The 24097-nt window shown below is 37.0% G+C and overlaps 1 protein-coding gene across 1 annotated transcript; it reads left to right on the top strand.

Moving 5' to 3' along the window:
* Window positions 1–16850: 16850 nt before the first annotated feature.
* On the top strand, window positions 16851–19011 carry LOC148959093 (uncharacterized). The gene is made up of 3 exons (XM_089111250.1): window positions 16851–17249; window positions 17356–17531; window positions 18398–19011. Exons 1-3 carry the CDS (start codon window positions 16910–16912, stop codon window positions 18878–18880), a joined length of 999 nt encoding a protein of 332 aa, XP_088967376.1. The 5' UTR covers window positions 16851–16909; the 3' UTR covers window positions 18881–19011.
* Window positions 19012–24097: the final 5086 nt, after the last annotated feature.

Here is a 24097-nt window from a genome sequence, read left to right as displayed (position 1 = left end):
CACAGTTTTTTTTAATATATTCTTTCCGAACAGTTCCAGCCTTGTTTCCTGTTGCAGACCAACACAGTTATTCTTAATATATTCTTACCGAACAGTTCCAGTCTTGTTTCCTGTTGCAGACCAACACAGTTATTCTTAGTATATTCTTACCGAACAGTTCCAGTCTTGTTTCCTGTTGCAGACCAACACAGTTATTCTTAGTATATTCTTACCGAACAGTTCCAGCCTTGTTTACTGTTGCAAACCAACACAGTTATTCTTAATATATTTTACCGAACAGTTCCAGCCTTGTTTCATGTTGCAGACCAACACAGTTATTCTTAAAATATTTTACCAAACAGTTCCAGCCTTGTTTCCTGTTGCAAACCAACACAGTTATTCTTAATATATTCTTACCGAACAGTTCCAGCCTTGTTTCCTGTTCCAGACCAACACAGTTATTCCTAATATATTCTTACTGAACAGTTCAAGCCTTGTTTGATGTTGCAGACCAACACATTTATTCTTAGTATATTCTTACCGAAAAGTTCAAGCCTTGTTTCATGTTGCAGACCAACACAGTTATTCTTAATATATTCTTACCGAACAGTTCCAGCCTTGTTTCCTGTTGCAGACCAACACAGTTATTCTTAATATATTCTTACCGAACAGTTCCAGCCTTGTTTCCTGTTGCAGACCAACACAGTTATTCTTAATATATTCTTACCGAACAGTTCCAGTCTTGTTTCCTGTTGCAGACCAACACAGTTATTCTTAATATATTCTTACCGAAGAGTTCCAGCCTTGTTTCCTGTTGCAGACCAACACAGTTATTCTTAGTATATTCTTACCGAACAGTTCCAGCCTTGTTTCCTGTTGCAGGCCAACACAGTTATTTTTAATATATTCTTACCGAAGAGTTCCAGCCTTGTTTCCTGTTGCAGACCAACACAGTTATTCTTAATATATTGTTACCGAACAGTTCCAGTCTTGTTTCCTGTTGCAGACCAACACAGTTATTCTTAGTATATTCTTACCGAACAGTTCCAGTCTTGTTTCCTGTTGCAGGCCAACACAGTTATTTTTAATATATTCTTACCGAAGAGTTCCAACCTTGTTTCCTGTTGCAGACCAACACAGTTATTCTTAATATATTCTTACCGAACAGTTCCAGTCTTGTTTCCTGTTGCAGACCAACACAGTTATTCTTAATATATTCTTACCGAACAGTTCCAGCCATCTTTCCTTTTGCAGACCAACACAGTTTTTTTTAATATATTCTTTCCGAACTGTTCCAGCCTTGTTTCCTGTTGCAGACCAACACAGTTATTCTTAATATATTCTTACCGAACAGTTCCAGTCTTGTTTCCTGTTGCAGACCAACACAGTTATTCTTAGTATATTCTTACCGAACAGTTCCAGTCTTGTTTCCTGTTGCAGACCAACACAGTTATTCTTAGTATATTCTTACCGAACAGTTCCAGCCTTGTTTACTGTTGCAAACCAACACAGTTATTCTTAATATATTTTACCGAACAGTTCCAGCCTTGTTTCATGTTGCAGACCAACACAGTTATTCTTAAAATATTTTACCAAACAGTTCCAGCCTTGTTTCCTGTTGCAAACCAACACAGTTATTCTTAATATATTCTTACCGAACAGTTCCAGCCTTGTTTCCTGTTCCAGACCAACACAGTTATTCCTAATATATTCTTACTGAACAGTTCAAGCCTTGTTTGATGTTGCAGACCAACACATTTATTCTTAGTATATTCTTACCGAAAAGTTCAAGCCTTGTTTGATGTTGCAGACCAACACAGTTATTCTTAATATATTCTTACCGAACAGTTCCAGCCTTGTTTCCTGTTGCAGACCAACACAGTTATTCTTAATATATTCTTACCGAACAGTTCCAGCCTTGTTTCCTGTTGCAGACCAACACAGTTATTCTTAATATATTCTTACCGAACAGTTCCAGTCTTGTTTCCTGTTGCAGACCAACACAGTTATTCTTAATATATTCTTACCGAACAGTTCAAGCCTTGTTTCATGTTGCAGACCAACACAGTTATTCTTAATATATTCTTACCGAACAGTTCCAGCCTTGTTTCCTGTTGCAGACCAACACAGTTATTCTTAATATATTCTTTCCGAACAGTTCCAGTCTTGTTTCCTGTTGCAGACCAACACAGTTATTCTTAGTATATTCTTACCGAACAGTTCCAGCCTTGTTTACTGTTGCAAACCAACACAGTTATTCTTAATATATTTTGCCGAACAGTTCCAGCCTTGTTTCATGTTGCAGACCAACACAGTTATTCTTAATATATTCTTACCGAACAGTTCCAGTCTTGTTTCCTATTGCAGACCAACACAGTTATTTTTAATATATTCTTACCGAACAGTTCCAGCCTTGTTCCCTGTTGCAGACCAACACAGTTATTTTTAATATATTCTTACTGAACAGTTCCAGTCTTGTTTCCTGTTGCAGACCAACACATTTATTCTTAGTATATTCTTACCGAAAAGTTCAAGCCTTGTTTCATGTTGCAGACCAACACAGTTATTTTTAATATATTCTTACCCAACCGTTCCAGCCTTGTTTCCTGTTGCAGACCAACACAGTTATTTTTAATATATTCTTACCGAACAGTTCCAGCCTTGTTTCCTGTTGCAGACCAACACAGTTATTCTTAATATATTCTTACCGAACAGTGCCAGTCTTGTTTCCTGTTGCAGAGCAACACAGTTATTCTTAGTATATTCTTACCGAACAGTTCCAGCCTTGTTTCCTGTTGCAGACCAACACAGTTATTTTTAATATATTCTTACCGAAGAGTTCCAGCCTTGTTTCCTGTTGCAGACCAACACAGTTATTCTTAGTATATTCTTACCGAACAGTTCCAGCCTTGTTTCCTGTTGCAGGCCAACACAGTTATTTTTAATATATTCTTACCGAAGAGTTCCAGCCTTGTTTCCTGTTGCAGACCAACACAGTTATTCTTAATATATTGTTACCGAACAGTTCCTATCTTGTTTCCTGTTGCAGACCAACACAGTTATTCTTAGTATATTCTTACCGAACAGTTCCAGCCTTGTTTCCTGTTGCAGGCCAACACAGTTATTTTTAATATATTCTTACCGAAGAGTTCCAACCTTGTTTCCTGTTGCAGACCAACACAGTTATTCTTAATATATTCTTACCGAACAGTTCCAGTCTTGTTTCCTGTTGCAGACCAACACAGTTATTCTTAATATATTCTTACCGAACAGTTCCAGCCATCTTTCCTTTTGCAGACCAACACAGTTTTTTTTAATATATTCTTTCCGAACAGTTCCAGCCTTGTTTCCTGTTGCAGACCAACACAGTTATTCTTAATATATTCTTACCGAACAGTTCCAGTCTTGTTTCCTGTTGCAGACCAACACAGTTATTCTTAGTATATTCTTACCGAACAGTTCCAGTCTTGTTTCCTGTTGCAGACCAACACAGTTATTCTTAGTATATTCTTACCGAACAGTTCCAGCCTTGTTTACTGTTGCAAACCAACACAGTTATTCTTAATATATTTTACCGAACAGTTCCAGCCTTGTTTCATGTTGCAGACCAACACAGTTATTCTTAAAATATTTTACCAAACAGTTCCAGCCTTGTTTCCTGTTGCAAACCAACACAGTTATTCTTAATATATTCTTACCGAACAGTTCCAGCCTTGTTTCCTGTTCCAGACCAACACAGTTATTCCTAATATATTCTTACTGAACAGTTCAAGCCTTGTTTGATGTTGCAGACCAACACATTTATTCTTAGTATATTCTTACCGAAAAGTTCAAGCCTTGTTTCATGTTGCAGACCAACACAGTTATTCTTAATATATTCTTACCGAACAGTTCCAGCCTTGTTTCCTGTTGCAGACCAACACAGTTATTCTTAATATATTCTTACCGAACAGTTCCAGCCTTGTTTCCTGTTGCAGACCAACACAGTTATTCTTAATATATTCTTACCGAACAGTTCCAGTCTTGTTTCCTGTTGCAGACCAACACAGTTATTCTTAATATATTCTTACCGAACAGTTCAAGCCTTGTTTCATGTTGCAGACCAACACAGTTATTCTTAATATATTCTTACCGAACAGTTCCAGCCTTGTTTCCTGTTGCAGACCAACACAGTTATTCTTAATATATTCTTTCCGAACAGTTCCAGTCTTGTTTCCTGTTGCAGACCAACACAGTTATTCTTAGTATATTCTTACCGAACAGTTCCAGCCTTGTTTACTGTTGCAAACCAACACAGTTATTCTTAATATATTTTACCGAACAGTTCCAGCCTTGTTTCATGTTGCAGACCAACACAGTTATTCTTAATATATTCTTACCGAACAGTTCCAGCCTTGTTTCCTGTTGCAGACCAACACAGTTATTCTTAATATATTATTACCGAACATTTCCAGCCTTCTTTCCTTTTGCAGATCAACACAATTATTTTTAATATATTTTACTGAACAGTTCAAGCCTTGTTTCATGTTGCAGACCAACACAGTTATTCTTAATATATTCTTACCGAACAGTTCCAGTCTTGTTTCCTGTTGCAGACCAACACAGTTATTCTTAATATATTCTTACCGAACAGTTCAAGCCTTGTTTCATGTTGCAGACCAACACAGTTATTCTTAATATATTCTTACCGAACAGTTCCAGCCTTGTTTCCTGTTGCAGACCAACACAATTATTTTTAATATATTTTACTGAACAGTTCAAGCCTTGTTTCATGTTGCAGACCAACACAGTTATTCTTAATATATTCTTACCGAACAGTTCCAGTCTTGTTTCCTGTTGCAGACCAACACAGTTATTCTTAATATATTCTTACCGAACAGTTCAAGCCTTGTTTCATGTTGCAGACCAACACAGTTATTCTTAATATATTCTTACCGAACAGTTCCAGCCTTGTTTCCTGTTGCAGACCAACACAGTTATTCTTAATATATTCTTACCGAACAGTTCCAGCCTTGTTTCCTGTTGCAGACCAACACAGTTATTCTTAATATATTCTTACCGAACAGTTCCAGTCTTGTTTCCTGTTGCAGACCAACACAGTTATTCTTAATATATTCTTACCGAACAGTTCAAGCCTTGTTTCATGTTGCAGACCAACACAGTTATTCTTAATATATTCTTACCGAACAGTTCCAGCCTTGTTTCCTGTTGCAGACCAACACAGTTATTCTTAATATATTCTTTCCGAACAGTTCCAGTCTTGTTTCCTGTTGCAGACCAACACAGTTATTCTTAGTATATTCTTACCGAACAGTTCCAGCCTTGTTTACTGTTGCAAACCAACACAGTTATTCTTAATATATTTTACCGAACAGTTCCAGCCTTGTTTCATGTTGCAGACCAACACAGTTATTCTTAATATATTCTTACCGAACAGTTCCAGCCTTGTTTCCTGTTGCAGACCAACACAGTTATTCTTAATATATTATTACCGAACATTTCCAGCCTTCTTTCCTTTTGCAGATCAACACAATTATTTTTAATATATTTTACTGAACAGTTCAAGCCTTGTTTCATGTTGCAGACCAACACAGTTATTCTTAATATATTCTTACCGAACAGTTCCAGTCTTGTTTCCTGTTGCAGACCAACACAGTTATTCTTAATATATTCTTACCGAACAGTTCAAGCCTTGTTTCATGTTGCAGACCAACACAGTTATTCTTAATATATTCTTACCGAACAGTTCCAGCCTTGTTTCCTGTTGCAGACCAACACAGTTATTCTTAATATATTCTTACCGAACAGTTCCAGCCTTGTTTCCTGTTGCAGACCAACACAGTTATTCTTAATATATTCTTACCGAACAGTTCCAGTCTTGTTTCCTGTTGCAGACCAACACAGTTATTCTTAATATATTCTTACCGAACAGTTCAAGCCTTGTTTCATGTTGCAGACCAACACAGTTATTCTTAATATATTCTTACCGAACAGTTCCAGCCTTGTTTCCTGTTGCAGACCAACACAGTTATTCTTAATATATTCTTTCCGAACAGTTCCAGTCTTGTTTCCTGTTGCAGACCAACACAGTTATTTTTAATATATTCTTAGCGAATAGTTCCAGCAAGGTTTCCTGTTGCAGACCAACACAGTTATTCTTAGTATATTCTTACCGAAAAGTTCAAGCCTTGTTTCATGTTGCAGACCAACACAGTTATTCTTAGTATATTCTTACCGAACAGTTCCAGCCTTCTTTCCTGTTGCAGACCAACACAGTTATTTTTAATATATTCTTACCCAACAGTTCCAGCCTTGTTTCCTGTTGCAGACCAACACAGTTATTCTTAATATATTCTTACCGAACAGTTCCAGTCTTGTTTCCTGTTGCAGACCAACACAGTTATTCTTAGTATATTCTTACCGAACAGTTCCAGTCTTGTTTCCTGTTGCAGACCAACACAGTTATTCTTAGTATATTCTTACCGAACAGTTCCAGTCTTGTTTCCTGTTGCAGACCAACACAGTTATTCTTAGTATATTCTTACCGAACAGTTCCAGCCTTGTTTACTGTTGCAAACCAACACAGTTATTCTTAATATATTTTACCGAACAGTTCCAGCCTTGTTTCATGTTGCAGACCAACACAGTTATTCTTAATATATTCTTACCGAACAGTTCCAGTCTTGTTTCCTGTTGCAGACCAACACAGTTATTCTTAGTATATTCTTACCGAACAGTTCCAGCCTTGTTTCCTGTTGCAGACCAACACAGTTATTTTTAATATAATCTTACGGAAGAGTTCCAGCCTTGTTTCCTGTTGCAGACCAACACAGTTATTCTTAATATATTCTTACCGAACAGTTCCAGCCTTCTTTCCTTTTGTAGACCAACACAGTTTTTTTTAATATATTCTTACCGAACAGTTCCAGCCTTGTTTCCTGTTGCAGACCAACACAGTTTTTTTTAATATATTCTTACCGAACAGTTCCAGCCTTGTTTCCTGTTGCAGACCAACACAGTTATTCTTAATATATTCTTACCGAACAGTTCCAGTCTTGTTTCCTGTTGCAGACCAACACAGTTATTCTTAGTATATTCTTACCGAACAGTTCCAGCCTTGTTTCCTCTTGCAGACCAACACAGTTATTTTTAATATAATCTTACGGAAGAGTTCCAGCCTTGTTTCCTGTTGCAGACCAACACAGTTATTCTTAATATATTCTTACCGAACAGTTCCAGCCTTCTTTCCTTTTGTAGACCAACACAGTTTTTTTTAATATATTCTTACCGAACAGTTCCAGCCTTGTTTCCTGTTGCAGACCAACACAGTTTTTTTTAATATATTCTTACCGAACAGTTCCAGCCTTGTTTCCTGTTGCAGACCAACACAGTTATTCTTAATATATTCTTTCCGAACAGTTCCAGTCTTGTTTCCTGTTGCAGACCAACACAGTTATTTTTAATATATTCTTACCGAACAGTTCCAGCCTTGTTTCCTGTTGCAGACCAAGACAGTTATTCTTAATATATTCTTACCGAAGAGTTCCAGCCTTGTTTCCTGTTGCAGACCAACACAGTTATTCTTAGTATATTCTTACCGAACAGTTCCAGCCTTGTTTCCTCTTGCAGACCAACACAGTTATTTTTAATATAATCTTACGGAAGAGTTCCAGCCTTGTTTCCTGTTGCAGACCAACACAGTTATTCTTAATATATTCTTACCGAACAGTTCCAGCCTTCTTTCCTTTTGTAGACCAACACAGTTTTTTTTAATATATTCTTACCGAACAGTTCCAGCCTTGTTTCCTGTTGCAGACCAACACAGTTTTTTTTAATATATTCTTACCGAACAGTTCCAGCCTTGTTTCCTGTTGCAGACCAACACAGTTATTCTTAATATATTCTTTCCGAACAGTTCCAGTCTTGTTTCCTGTTGCAGACCAACACAGTTATTTTTAATATATTCTTAGCGAACAGTTCCAGCCTTGTTTCCTGTTGCAGACCAACACAGTTATTTTTAATATATTCTTACTGAACAGTTCCAGTCTTGTTTCCTGTTGCAGACCAACACATTTATTCTTAGTATATTCTTACCGAAAAGTTCAAGCCTTGTTTCATGTTGCAGACCAACACAGTTATTCTTAGTATATTCTTACCGAACAGTTCCAGCCTTCTTTCCTGTTGCAGACCAACACAGTTATTTTTAATATATTCTTACCCAACAGTTCCAGCCTTGTTTCCTGTTGCAGACCAACACAGTTATTTTTAATATATTCTTACCGAACAGTTCCAGCCTTGTTTCCTGTTGCAGACCAACACAGTTATTCTTAATATATTCTTACCGAACAGTTCCAGTCTTGTTTCCTGTTGCAGACCAACACAGTTATTCTTAGTATATTCCTACCGAACAGTTCCAGTCTTGTTTCCTGTTGCAGACCAACACAGTTATTCTTAGTATATTCTTACCGAACAGTTCCAGTCTTGTTTCCTGTTGCAGACCAACACAGTTATTCTTAGTATATTCTTACCGAACAGTTCCAGCCTTGTTTACTGTTGCGAACCAACACAGTTATTCTTAATATATTTTACCGAACAGTTCCAGCCTTTTTTCATGTTGCAGACCAACACAGTTATTCTTAATATATTCTTACCGAACAGTTCCAGTCTTGTTTCCTGTTGCAGACTAACACAGTTATTCTTAGTATATTCTTACCGAAGAGTTCCAACCTTGTTTCCTGTTGCAGACCAACACAGTTATTCTTAATATATTCTTACCGAACAGTTCCAGTCTTGTTTCCTGTTGCAGACCAACACAGTTATTCTTAATATATTCTTACCGAACAGTTCCAGCCTTCTTTCCTTTTGCAGACCAACACAGTTTTTTTTAATATATTCTTTCCGAACAGTTCCAGCCTTGTTTCCTGTTGCAGACCAACACAGTTATTCTTAATATATTCTTACCGAACAGTTCCAGTCTTGTTTCCTGTTGCAGACCAACACAGTTATTCTTAGTATATTCTTACCGAACAGTTCCAGTCTTGTTTCCTGTTGCAGACCAACACAGTTATTCTTAGTATATTCTTACCGAACAGTTCCAGCCTTGTTTACTGTTGCAAACCAACACAGTTATTCTTAATATATTTTACCGAACAGTTCCAGCCTTGTTTCATGTTGCAGACCAACACAGTTATTCTTAAAATATTTTACCAAACAGTTCCAGCCTTGTTTCCTGTTGCAAACCAACACAGTTATTCTTAATATATTCTTACCGAACAGTTCCAGCCTTGTTTCCTGTTCCAGACCAACACAGTTATTCTTAATATATTCTTACTGAACAGTTCAAGCCTTGTTTGATGTTGCAGACCAACACAGTTATTCTTAATATATTCTTACCGAACAGTTCCAGTCTTGTTTCCTGTTGCAGACCAACAGAGTTATTCTTAATATATTCTTACCGAACAGTTCCAGCCTTCTTTGCTGTTGCAGACCAACACAGTTATTCTTAATATATTCTTACCGAACAGTTCTAGCCGTTTCATCTTGCAGACCAAAACAGTTATTTTTAATAGATTCTTACCGAACAGTTCCAGCCTTTTTTCCTGTTGCAGACCAACACAGTTATTCTTAATATATTTTACCGAACAGTTCAAGCCTTGTTTCCTGTTGCAGACCAACACAGTTATTTTTATTATATTCTTACCGAACAGCTCCAACCTTCTTTCCTGTTGCAGACCAACACAGTTATTTTTAATATATTCCTACCGAACAGTTCCAGCCTTGTTTCCTGTTGCAGACCAACACAGTTATTCTTAATATATTCTTACCAAACAGTTCCAGTCTTGTTTCATGTTGCAGACCAACACAGTTATTTTTAATATATTCTTACCGAACAGTTCCAGCCTTCTTTCCTGTTGCAGACCAACACAGTTATTTTTAATATATTCTTTCCGAACAGTTCCAGTCTTGTTTCCTGTTGCAGACCAACACAGTTATTTTTAATATATTCTTACCGAACAGTTCCAGCCTTGTTCCCTGTTGCAGACCAACACAGTTATTTTTAATATATTCTTACTGAACAGTTCCAGTCTTGTTTCCTGTTGCAGACCAACACATTTATTCTTAGTATATTCTTACCGAAAAGTTCAAGCCTTGTTTCATGTTGCAGACCAACACAGTTATTTTTAATATATTCTTACCCAACCGTTCCAGCCTTGTTTCCTGTTGCAGACCAACACAGTTATTTTTAATATATTCTTACCGAACAGTTCCAGCCTTGTTTCCTGTTGCAGACCAACACAGTTATTCTTAATATATTCTTACCGAACAGTGCCAGTCTTGTTTCCTGTTGCAGAGCAACACAGTTATTCTTAGTATATTCTTACCGAACAGTTCCAGCCTTGTTTCCTGTTGCAGACCAACACAGTTATTTTTAATATATTCTTACCGAAGAGTTCCAGCCTTGTTTCCTGTTGCAGACCAACAAAGTTATTCTTAGTATATTCTTACCGAACAGTTCCAGCCTTGTTTCCTGTTGCAGGCAAACACAGTTATTTTTAATATATTCTTACCGAAGAGTTCCAGCCTTGTTTCCTGTTGCAGACCAACACAGTTATTCTTAATATATTGTTACCGAACAGTTCCAGTCTTGTTTCCTGTTGCAGACCAACACAGTTATTCTTAGTATATTCTTACCGAACAGTTCCAGCCTTGTTTCCTGTTGCAGGCCAACACAGTTATTTTTAATATATTCTTACCGAAGAGTTCCAACCTTGTTTCCTGTTGCAGACCAACACAGTTATTCTTAATATATTCTTACCGAACAGTTCCAGCCTTCTTTCCTTTTGTAGACCAACACAGTTTTTTTTAATATATTCTTACCGAACAGTTCCAGCCTTGTTTCCTGTTGCAGACCAACACAGTTTTTTTTAATATATTCTTACCGAACAGTTCCAGCCTTGTTTCCTGTTGCAGACCAACACAGTTATTCTTAATATATTCTTACCGAACAGTTCCAGTCTTGTTTCCTGTTGCAGACCAACACAGTTATTCTTAGTATATTCTTACCGAACAGTTCCAGCCTTGTTTCCTCTTGCAGACCAACACAGTTATTTTTAATATAATCTTACGGAAGAGTTCCAGCCTTGTTTCCTGTTGCAGACCAACACAGTTATTCTTAATATATTCTTACCGAACAGTTCCAGCCTTCTTTCCTTTTGTAGACCAACACAGTTTTTTTTAATATATTCTTACCGAACAGTTCCAGCCTTGTTTCCTGTTGCAGACCAACACAGTTTTTTTTAATATATTCTTACCGAACAGTTCCAGCCTTGTTTCCTGTTGCAGACCAACACAGTTATTCTTAATATATTCTTTCCGAACAGTTCCAGTCTTGTTTCCTGTTGCAGACCAACACAGTTATTTTTAATATATTCTTAGCGAACAGTTCCAGCCTTGTTTCCTGTTGCAGACCAACACAGTTATTTTTAATATATTCTTACTGAACAGTTCCAGTCTTGTTTCCTGTTGCAGACCAACACATTTATTCTTAGTATATTCTTACCGAAAAGTTCAAGCCTTGTTTCATGTTGCAGACCAACACAGTTATTCTTAGTATATTCTTACCGAACAGTTCCAGCCTTCTTTCCTGTTGCAGACCAACACAGTTATTTTTAATATATTCTTACCCAACAGTTCCAGCCTTGTTTCCTGTTGCAGACCAACACAGTTATTTTTAATATATTCTTACCGAACAGTTCCAGCCTTGTTTCCTGTTGCAGACCAACACAGTTATTCTTAATATATTCTTACCGAACAGTTCCAGTCTTGTTTCCTGTTGCAGACCAACACAGTTATTCTTAGTATATTCCTACCGAACAGTTCCAGTCTTGTTTCCTGTTGCAGACCAACACAGTTATTCTTAGTATATTCTTACCGAACAGTTCCAGTCTTGTTTCCTGTTGCAGACCAACACAGTTATTCTTAGTATATTCTTACCGAACAGTTCCAGCCTTGTTTACTGTTGCGAACCAACACAGTTATTCTTAATATATTTTACCGAACAGTTCCAGCCTTTTTTCATGTTGCAGACCAACACAGTTATTCTTAATATATTCTTACCGAACAGTTCCAGTCTTGTTTCCTGTTGCAGACTAACACAGTTATTCTTAGTATATTCTTACCGAAGAGTTCCAACCTTGTTTCCTGTTGCAGACCAACACAGTTATTCTTAATATATTCTTACCGAACAGTTCCAGTCTTGTTTCCTGTTGCAGACCAACACAGTTATTCTTAATATATTCTTACCGAACAGTTCCAGCCTTCTTTCCTTTTGCAGACCAACACAGTTTTTTTTAATATATTCTTTCCGAACAGTTCCAGCCTTGTTTCCTGTTGCAGACCAACACAGTTATTCTTAATATATTCTTACCGAACAGTTCCAGTCTTGTTTCCTGTTGCAGACCAACACAGTTATTCTTAGTATATTCTTACCGAACAGTTCCAGTCTTGTTTCCTGTTGCAGACCAACACAGTTATTCTTAGTATATTCTTACCGAACAGTTCCAGCCTTGTTTACTGTTGCAAACCAACACAGTTATTCTTAATATATTTTACCGAACAGTTCCAGCCTTGTTTCATGTTGCAGACCAACACAGTTATTCTTAAAATATTTTACCAAACAGTTCCAGCCTTGTTTCCTGTTGCAAACCAACACAGTTATTCTTAATATATTCTTACCGAACAGTTCCAGCCTTGTTTCCTGTTCCAGACCAACACAGTTATTCTTAATATATTCTTACTGAACAGTTCAAGCCTTGTTTGATGTTGCAGACCAACACAGTTATTCTTAATATATTCTTACCGAACAGTTCCAGTCTTGTTTCCTGTTGCAGACCAACAGAGTTATTCTTAATATATTCTTACCGAACAGTTCCAGCCTTCTTTGCTGTTGCAGACCAACACAGTTATTCTTAATATATTCTTACCGAACAGTTCTAGCCGTTTCATCTTGCAGACCAAAACAGTTATTTTTAATAGATTCTTACCGAACAGTTCCAGCCTTTTTTCCTGTTGCAGACCAACACAGTTATTCTTAATATATTTTACCGAACAGTTCAAGCCTTGTTTCCTGTTGCAGACCAACACAGTTATTTTTATTATATTCTTACCGAACAGCTCCAACCTTCTTTCCTGTTGCAGACCAACACAGTTATTTTTAATATATTCCTACCGAACAGTTCCAGCCTTGTTTCCTGTTGCAGACCAACACAGTTATTCTTAATATATTCTTACCAAACAGTTCCAGTCTTGTTTCATGTTGCAGACCAACACAGTTATTTTTAATATATTCTTACCGAACAGTTCCAGCCTTCTTTCCTGTTGCAGACCAACACAGTTATTTTTAATATATTCTTTCCGAACAGTTCCAGTCTTGTTTCCTGTTGCAGACCAACACAGTTATTTTTAATATATTCTTACCGAACAGTTCCAGCCTTGTTCCCTGTTGCAGACCAACACAGTTATTTTTAATATATTCTTACTGAACAGTTCCAGTCTTGTTTCCTGTTGCAGACCAACACATTTATTCTTAGTATATTCTTACCGAAAAGTTCAAGCCTTGTTTCATGTTGCAGACCAACACAGTTATTTTTAATATATTCTTACCCAACCGTTCCAGCCTTGTTTCCTGTTGCAGACCAACACAGTTATTTTTAATATATTCTTACCGAACAGTTCCAGCCTTGTTTCCTGTTGCAGACCAACACAGTTATTCTTAATATATTCTTACCGAACAGTGCCAGTCTTGTTTCCTGTTGCAGAGCAACACAGTTATTCTTAGTATATTCTTACCGAACAGTTCCAGCCTTGTTTCCTGTTGCAGACCAACACAGTTATTTTTAATATATTCTTACCGAAGAGTTCCAGCCTTGTTTCCTGTTGCAGACCAACAAAGTTATTCTTAGTATATTCTTACCGAACAGTTCCAGCCTTGTTTCCTGTTGCAGGCAAACACAGTTATTTTTAATATATTCTTACCGAAGAGTTCCAGCCTTGTTTCCTGTTGCAGACCAACACAGTTATTCTTAATATATTGTTACCGAACAGTTCCAGTCTTGTTTCCTGTTGCAGACCAACACAGTTATTCTTAGTATATTCTTACCGAATAGTTCCAGCCTTGTTTCCTGTTGCAGGCCAACACAGTTATTTTTAATATATTCTTACCGAAGAGTTCCAACCTTGTTTCCTGTTGCAGACCAACACAGTTATTCTTAATATATTCTTACCGAACAGTTCCAGTCTTGTTTCCTGTTGCAGACCAACACAGTTATTCTTAATATATTCTTACCGAACAGTTCCAGCCATCTTTCCTTTTGCAGACCAACACAGTTTTTTTAATATATTCTTTCCGAACAGTTCCAGCCTTGTTTCCTGTTGCAGACCAACACAGTTATTCTTAATATATTCTTACCGAACAGTTCCAGTCTTGTTTCCTGTTGCAGACCAACACAGTTATTCTTAGTATATTCTTACCGAACAGTTCCAGTCTTGTTTCCTGTTGCAGACCAACACAGTTATTCTTAGTATATTCTTACCGAACAGTTCCAGCCTTGTTTACTGTTGCAAACCAACACAGTTATTCTTAATATATTTTACCGAACAGTTCCAGCCTTGTTTCATGTTGCAGACCAACACAGTTATTCTTAAAATATTTTACCAAACAGTTCCAGCCTTGTTTCCTGTTGCAAACCAACACAGTTATTCTTAATATATTCTTACCGAACAGTTCCAGCCTTGTTTCCTGTTCCAGACCAACACAGTTATTCCTAATGTATTCTTACTGAACAGTTCAAGCCTTGTTTGATGTTGCAGACCAACACAGTTATTCTTAATATATTCTTACCGAACAGTTCCAGTCTTGTTTCCTGTTGCAGACCAACAGAGTTATTCTTAATATATTCTTACCGAACAGTTCCAGCCTTCTTTGCTGTTGCAGACCAACACAGTTATTCTTAATATATTCTTACCGAACAGTTCTAGCCTTGTTTCATCTTGCAGACCAAAACAGTTATTTTTAATATATTCTTACCGAACAGTTCCAGCCTTTTTTCCTGTTGCAGACCAACACAGTTATTCTTAATATATTTTACCGAACAGTTCAAGCCTTGTTTCCTGTTGCAGACCAACACAGTTATTTTTAATATATTCTTACCGAACAGTTCCAGCCTTCTGTCCTGTTGCAGACCAACACAGTTATTTTTAATATATTCCTACCGAACAGTTCCAGCCTTGTTTCCTGTTGCAGACCAACACAGTTATTCTTAATATATTCTTACCAAACAGTTCCAGTCTTGTTTCCTGTTGCAGACCAACACCGTTATTCTTAATAAATTCTTACCGAACAGTTCAAGCCTTGTTTCATGTTGCAGACCAACACAGTTATTTTTAATATATTCTTACCGAACAGTTCCAGCCTTCTTTCCTGTTGCAGACCAACACAGTTATTTTTAATATATTCTTTCCGAACAGTTCCAGTCTTGTTTCCTGTTGCAGACCAACACAGTTATTTTTAATATTTTCTTACCGAACAGTTCCAGCCTTGTTCCCTGTTGCAGACCAACACAGTTATTTTTAATAAATTCTTACTGAACAGTTCCAGTCTTGTTTCCTGTTGCAGACCAACACATTTATTCTTAGTATATTCTTACCGAAAAGTTCAAGCCTTGTTTCATGTTGCAGACCAACACAGTTATTTTTAATATATTCTTACCCAACCGTTCCAGCCTTGTTTCCTGTTGCAGACCAACACAGTTATTTTTAATATATTCTTACCGAACAGTTCCAGCCTTGTTTCCTGTTGCAGACCAACACAGTTATTCTTAATATATTCTTACCGAACAGTGCCAGTCTTGTTTCCTGTTGCAGAGCAACACAGTTATTCTTAGTATATTCTTACCGAACAGTTCCAGCCTTGTTTCCTGTTGCAGACCAACACAGTTATTTTTAATATATTCTTACCGAAGAGTTCCAGCCTTGTTTCCTGTTGCAGACCAACACAGTTATTCTTTGTATATTCTTACCGAACAGTTCCAGCCTTGTTTGCAGTTGCAGGCCAACACAGTTATTTTTAATATATTCTTACCGAAGAGTTCCAGCCTTGTTTCCTGTTGCAGACCAACACAGTTATTCTTAATATATTGTTACCGAACAGTTCCAGTCTTGTTTCCTGTTGCAGACCAACACAGTTATTCTTAATATATTCTTACCGAACAGTTCCAGCCTTCTTTCCTTTTGCAGACCAACACAGTTTTTTTTAATATATTCTTACCGAACAGTTCCAGCCTTGTTTCCTGTTGCAGACCAACACAGTTATTCTTAATATATTCTTACCGAACAGTTCCAGTCTTGTTTCCTGTTGCAGACCAACACAGTTATTCTTAGTTTATTCTTACCGAACAGTTCCAGTCTTGTTTCCTGTTGCAGACCAACACAGTTATTCTTAATATATTCTTACCGAACAGTTCCAGCCTTCTTTCCTTTTGCAGACCAACACAGTTTCTTTTAATATATTCTTACCGAACAGTTCCAGCCTTGTTTCCTGTTGCAGACCAACACAGTTATTCTTAATATATTCTTACCGAACAGTTCCAGTCTTGTTTCCTGTTGCAGACCAACACAGTTATTCTTAGTATATTCTTACCGAACAGTTCGAGTCTTGTTTCCTGTTGCAGACCAACACAGTTATTCTTAGTATATTCTTACCGAACAGTTCCAGCCTTGTTTACTGTTGCAAACCAACACAGTTAAGCCTAGCGCACACAGCAGATTTTTGTCGCAAAAGACGAAGATTTTTGTCTCAAAAGACGTAAATCTGTAGTGTGCGGGGCAAAATCGCAAAGATTTTTGTCTTTTACGATTATCTTTGAGATCAAAAATGTTTGATATTTGTCTTTGTCTTTTACGACGAAAGACAAAAATCGTGCAATGTGCGGGGTCGAAAGACAAGTTTTTAATTTTTAAACCAATAAAACTTGGATTATATGGTCACGTGAATTCTGTGGAGCCTTTCTTTCCCGCCAAAAGAAAAAAGATTGAGAACGCCATGGAGAATACAGAAGACGAAGTCGGTATATGGACAGCAAGCAAAGAGGAGCAGCTTGTCGATCTGTGGCAAGAAAAGGCTTGTCTGTATATGGTTACGTCTCCAGAATATTCAGACAGAAACAAGAAGCTAGCAGCCCTGAACGAAATTGCAACTAAACTTTCTTCAAACGGTGAGTGAATAATTTTGACTAGCTAGCTAGGCTAGTCCTCTTTTCTTAGGCCTACTCAATTTGAAGTGAAACATTGCTGTACGAATTCATGTTTTATTCATTCTAGTGAATCAAGTAAAAAAAAGAATCGCATCTCTGCGCACGCAATATGCACGCTCCCGCAGAATCCCAAGCAGTGGAAGTGCACGACCAAAAAAGACGAAGAAGACTCAATGGATAGAAGACCGCCTTCAATTTTTAAGCCCATATGTATCCAACAGAGTGTCTATTTCTAATTTGCAGGTACAATACAACACTAGCTAGTTGAGTTCATTATTTTTTGTTGCAACCATACTATCTTGCCATGATACTGATCCAGATGTTGAGCAAAAATATTGTTTCAAAAGCTCACGCTGACCCTTAGCACTTAATGAACAGTTTCTGTTTTTTGTCTTCTGTAACTCAGTTAGAGATTTGTCTAATCTCCAGCTGCCTTGAAAAAGCTTATGGTTGTCTCTTTCACTGTCACATGCATTTTTATATGAAGGCTGCTCATCAATCAGCATGTTGTGCAGACAACAAATTGCCAGCACAATTTGCTTAGCCTTTTCAGGCTCCAACATAATCTTTGTCAGCATCACCCTGAACCTATTAGCCATGATACCAAAAGCGTTTTCGACAACCCGTCGTGCTCTAGAAAGCCTGTAGTTGAAAATGTGCTGTTCATGTAACAGTTGTCTAAATGGGAATGGTTTCATGATATCATTTCTCAAGGGAAATGCATCATCACCAATGATATGATAATGACATTTGATGCATGTTTCCCCAAATTGCTCAGCTTCTGGAAAGGCAATTGATTTGTCTTTCATCTGTTGATTTAGAGGCGATGTTTCAAAAAGTCCAGCATCACCATTTCTTCCACTTGCACCAACATCAACAAATATCAACTTGTAGTCATAACTTGCCAATGCTAGAAGGACTATGCTGAAATATCCCTTGTAGTTGAAGTACTCTGATCCAGACATTTTTGGTTGTTTGATTGCAATGTGTTTGCCATCTAATGCACCAACACAAAAAGGATAGTCCCATAAATTGTAGAAACCATCACTGATTGTTTTCCATTGATGAGATGTGCTTGGAATCTAAAATACAAAAATATTAAATTTTAGTCTTCAACTGAAAGTTTATCTGAGCCACAGCTTAACACTGGTGACAGTGACTGTGATGGAGACTTGGACGACAATGATGCCCCTGCTGCAGAGACACCAGTTTCAACAAGCAGGCCACTGGCTGCTGTTGAAAAATCCAAAACTGCAAAGCAGAAAAAGGAAGAGGAAGAACTCTCCATTCTGAAGTCTCTTGCATCATCTTTCTCTGCAGATGAAAATTTAGCTGCAAAAAAGGATGCAAAGCCAAGCCCTTCAGCTGCCTTTGGGGAATACGTTACACATGCTTTGTCTGTGATGGATGAGAAAACAAGACTTGTTGCAATGAACAACATTCAAAATGCTCTTTTTCAGGCACAGATGGGCTCTTTCTCAAATGAATTCAACAACCCATATCATGCTGGTCAACATGCTAGAATGCAGTCTTTCAGGCAGTCACTTGACCAGCAAGATATGAGTGAAGGGCCATCGTACGGACAATTCTAATCTTTAAAATTCATACAGTATATTGCTTTCACTGCACTCTTCAATGTTATGTGAGTTGGTTTTAATTAGCACATTAAATATTGTATTGAAAACCAAAAAGTAGAAAACAAAAAATGTTATGTACCTTAAGATATCTATCCTTAAGATTCTGATAAATTGCATCACAAGTTTCTGTCACTATTGATGAAATTGTTCTTTCTCCAAGTCTATATGAAAATCCCAGGCTGTGAAATGACTCTCCTGTAAAGATATGCAACATCTTATTATACCAATCAATATCTAAAATGATATGATTACCTCAATTTCTCCATGTAAGATTATCAGATTTATGATTGCATTCATTTTGATGATACTCAATTCAAAATGCTCATTATGATTGGCATTAAAGGTGAAATGGTTTGTGAAAGATATCAATTAGTAAGAAGTATTGTCATTATTGTTATTAAGTATTGCTACGAACTCTGTAGAAGAAACATTTACAATATTTAAAGTTATTTTTATTATTCACAAATATATTTTTACTTTTCTCATTTGTATCCTATATTTTCTCTTTGAATCAAGCTGGCAGACTATTGTGAAATCTCACCTGTTGCTAAGTATCGTAGTGTGACTGCAAGTCTTTCTGCTGCACTAATTGATTTTCGCATGTGAGTGTCTTTTCTTTGAATCATTGGTCTTACTTTGGCAAGAAGAGATTTGAAAAGGTCTTCGTTGAGACGAAAATAGCGTTGGTACATAGGTTTATCCTCCGATGCTAACTCCTGAACAAGATTCTGATATGCTCCCAGCTCATTTCTACGCTCAATCCAGGATTTCACCCACATTCGTCTCGCAATTCGCCTCCTTCTTCTTCGTCTTATTAAAAAGATAATAGCCAACAGTGCTTTCTTTTTTGTCAAATTCATAACCTTTGTCAGTTTCTTGAGCAATTTTATTCCTGTTTGGAATTTTATTTTACGCGCCAAGAAGTTCAAACAATGTGAAAAAGAGGTCACAAAACTTAATCGAGGCACTAATCCGAAAAAAATCGTGCTGTGTGTGGGCAATCAGTTTTTATGAAAAAGACAAAAATCTTCGTCTTTTGCGACAAATATCTGCTGTGTGCGCTAGGCTTTATTCTTAATATATTTTACCGAACAGTTCCAGCCTTGTTTCATGTTGCAGACCAACACAGTTATTCTTAATATATTTTACAGAACAGTTCCAGCCTTGTTTCATGTTGCAGACCAACACAGTTATTCTTAAAATATTTTACCAAACAGTTCAAGCCTTGTTTGATGTTGCAGACCAACACAGTTATTCTTAATATATTCTTACCGAACAGTTCCAGTCTTGTTTCCTGTTGCAGACCAACAGAGTTATTCTTAATATATTCTTACCGAACAGTTCCAGCCTTCTTTGCTGTTGCAGACCAACACAGTTATTCTTAATATATTCTTACCGAACAGTTCTAGCCTTGTTTCATCTTGCAGACCAACACAGTTATTTTTAATATATTCTTACCGAACAGTTCCAGCCTTTTTTCCTGTTGCAGACCAACACAGTTATTCTTAATATATTTTACCGAACAGTTCAAGCCTTGTTTCCTGTTGCAGACCAAAACCGTTATTCTTAATAAATTCTTACCGAACAGTTCAAGCCTTGTTTCATGTTGCAGACCAACACAGTTATTCTTAATATATTCTTACCGAACAGTTCCAGTCTTGTTTCCTGTTGCAGACCAACACAGTTATTCTTAGTATATTCTTACCGAACAGTTCTAGTCTTGTTTTCTGTTGCAGACCAACACAGTTATTCTTAGTATATTCTTACCGAACAGTTCCAGCCTTGTTTACTGTTGCAAACCAACACAGTTATTCTTAATATATTTTACCGAACAGTTCCAGCCTTGTTTCATGTTGCAGACCAACACAGTTATTCTTAAAATATTTTACCAAACAGTTCCAGCCTTGTTTCCTGTTGCAAACCAACACAGTTATTCTTAATATATTCTTACCGAACAGTTCCAGCCTTGTTTCCTGTTCCAGACCAACACAGTTATTCCTAATATATTCTTACTGAACAGTTCAAGCCTTGTTTGATGTTGCAGACCAACACAGTTATTCTTAATATATTCTTACCGAACAGTTCCAGTCTTGTTTCCTGTTGCAGACCAACAGAGTTATTCTTAATATATTCTTACCGAACAGTTCCAGCCTTCTTTGCTGTTGCAGACCAACACAGTTATTCTTAATATATTCTTACCGAACAGTTCCAGCCTTGTTTCCTGTTGCAGACCAACACAGTTATTTTTAATATATTCTTACCGAACAGTTCCAGCCTTCTTTCCTGTTGCAGACCAACACAGTTATTTTTAATATATTCCTACCGAACAGTTCCAGCCTTGTTTCCTGTTGCAGACCAACACAGTTATTCTTAATATATTCTTACCAAACAGTTCCAGTCTTGTTTCCTGTTGCAGACCAACACAGTTATTTTTAATATATTCCTACCGAACAGTTCCAGCCTTGTTTCCTGTTGCAGACCAACACAGTTATTCTTAATATATTCTTACCAAACAGTTCCAGTCTTGTTTCCTGTTGCAGACCAAAACCGTTATTCTTAATAAATTCTTACCGAACAGTTCAAGCCTTGTTTCCTGTTGCAGACCAACACAGTTATTCTTAGTATATTCTTACCGAACAGTTCTAGTCTTGTTTCCTGTTGCAGACCAACACAGTTATTCTTAGTATATTCTTACCGAACAGTTCCAGCCTTGTTTACTGTTGCAAACCAACACAGTTATTCTTAATATATTTTACCGAACAGTTCCAGCCTTGTTTCATGTTGCAGACCAACACAGTTATTCTTAAAATATTTTACCAAACAGTTCCAGCCTTGTTTCCTGTTGCAAACCAACACAGTTATTCTTAATATATTCTTACCGAACAGTTCCAGCCTTGTTTCCTGTTCCAGACCAACACAGTTATTCCTAATATATTCTTACTGAACAGTTCAAGCCTTGTTTGATGTTGCAGACCAACACAGTTATTCTTAATATATTCTTACCGAACAGTTCCAGTCTTGTTTCCTGTTGCAGACCAACAGAGTTATTCTTAATATATTCTTACCGAACAGTTCCAGCCTTCTTTGCTGTTGCAGACCAACACAGTTATTCTTAATATATTCTTACCGAACAGTTCCAGCCTTGTTTCCTGTTGCAGACCAACACAGTTATTTTTAATATATTCGTACCGAAAAGTTCCAGTCTTGTTTCCTGTTGCAGACCAACACAGTTATTCTTAGTATATTCTTACCGAACAGTTCCAGCCTTGTTTCCTGTTGCAGACCCAACACAGTTATTTTTAATATATTCTTACCGAACAGTTCCAGCCTTGTTTCCTGTTGCAGACCAACACAGTTATTCTTAATATATTATTACCGAACAGTTCCAGTCTCCTTCCTTTTGCAGATCAACACAATTATTTTTAATATATTTTACCGAACAGTTCAAGCCTTGTTTCATGTTGCAGACCAACACAGTTATTCTTAATATATTCTTACCGAACAGTTCCAGTCTTGTTTCCTGTTGCAGACCAACACAGTTATTCTTAATATATTCTTACCTAACAGTTCAAGCCTTGTTTCATGTTGCAGACCAACACAGTTATTCTTAATATATTCTTACCGAACAGTTCCAGCCTTGTTTCCTGTTGCAGACCAACACAGTTATTCTTAATATATTCTTTCCGAACAGTTCCAGTCTTGTTTCCTGTTGCAGACCAACACAGTTATTTTTAATATATTCTTAGCGAACAGTTCCAGCCTTGTTTCCTGTTGCAGACCAACACAGTTATTTTTAATATATTCTTACTGAACAGTTCCAGTCTTGTTTCCTGTTGCAGACCAACACATTTATTCTTAGTATATCCTTACCGAAAAGTTCAAGCCTTGTTTCATGTTGCAGACCAACACAGTTATTCTTAGTATATTCTTACCGAACAGTTCCAGCCTTGTTTACTGTTGCAAACCAACACAGTTATTCTTAATATATTTTACCGAACAGTTCCAGCCTTGTTTCATGTTGCAGACCAACACAGTTATTCTTAATATATTCTTACCGAACAGTTCCAGTCTTGTTTCCTGTTGCAGACCAACACAGTTATTCTTAGTATATTCTTACCGAACAGTTCCAGCCTTGTTTCCTGTTGCAGACCAACACAGTTATTTTTAATATATTCTTACGGAAGAGTTCCAGCCTTGTTTCCTGTTGCAGACCAACACAGTTCTTCTTAATATACTCTTACCGAACAGTTCCAGCCTTCTTTCCTTTTGTAGACCAACACAGTTTTTTTTAATATATTCTTACCGAACAGTTCCAGCCTTGTTTCCTGTTGCAGACCAACACAGTTTTTTTTAATATATTCTTACCGAACAGTTCCAGCCTTGTTTCCTGTTGCAGACCAACACAGTTATTCTTAATATATTCTTTCCGAACAGTTCCAGTCTTGTTTCCTGTTGCAGACCAACACAGTTATTTTTAATATATTCTTAGCGAACAGTTCCAGCCTTGTTTCCTGTTGCAGACCAACACAGTTATTTTTAATATATTCTTACTGAACAGTTCCAGTCTTGTTTCCAGTTGCAGACCAACACATTTATTCTTAGTATATTCTTACCGAAAAGTTCAAGCCTTGTTTCATGTTGCAGACCAACACAGTTATTCTTAGTATATTCTTACCGAACAGTTCCAGCCTTCTTTCCTGTTGCAGACCAACACAGTTATTTTTAATATATTCTTACCCAACAGTTCCAGCCTTGTTTCCTGTTGCAGACCAACACAGTTATTTTTAATATATTCTTACCGAACAGTTCCAGCCTTGTTTCCTGTTGCAGACCAACACAGTTATTCTTAATATATTCTTACCGAACAGTTCCAGTCTTGTTTCCTGTTGCAGACCAACACAGTTATTCTTAGTATATTCTTACCGAACAGTTCCAGTCTTGTTTCCTGTTGCAGACCAACACAGTTATTCTTAGTATATTCTTACCGAACAGTTCCAGTCTTGTTTCCTGTTGCAGACCAACACAGTTATTCTTAGTATATTCTTACCGAACAGTTCCAGCCTTGTTTACTGTTGCAAACCAACACAGTTATTCTTAATATATTTTACCGAACAGTTCCAGCCTTGTTTCATGTTGCAGACCAACACAGTTATTCTTAATATATTCTTACCG

The sequence above is a fragment of the Rhopilema esculentum genome, chromosome 11, assembly GCF_057945365.1.
Source record: "Rhopilema esculentum isolate cy_ngs chromosome 11, ASM5794536v1, whole genome shotgun sequence".
NCBI classification, from domain to species: domain Eukaryota; kingdom Metazoa; phylum Cnidaria; class Scyphozoa; order Rhizostomeae; family Rhizostomatidae; genus Rhopilema; species Rhopilema esculentum.
The sequence above is the reverse complement of the archived record's forward strand: the minus strand, read 5'-3'. Positions and strand labels throughout refer to the sequence as shown.

Coding starts and splice junctions, on each gene's coding strand:
- LOC148959093 (XM_089111250.1), top strand. CDS start 16,910: ATGTTTGATATTTGTCTTTGTCTTTTACGACGAAAGACAAAAATCGTG. Junction 17,250..17,355: donor AACTAAACTTTCTTCAAACG/GTGAGTGAATAA, acceptor TATTCATTCTAG/TGAATCAAGTAAAAAAAAGA. Junction 17,532..18,397: donor TGTCTATTTCTAATTTGCAG/GTACAATACAAC, acceptor ATTAAATTTTAG/TCTTCAACTGAAAGTTTATC.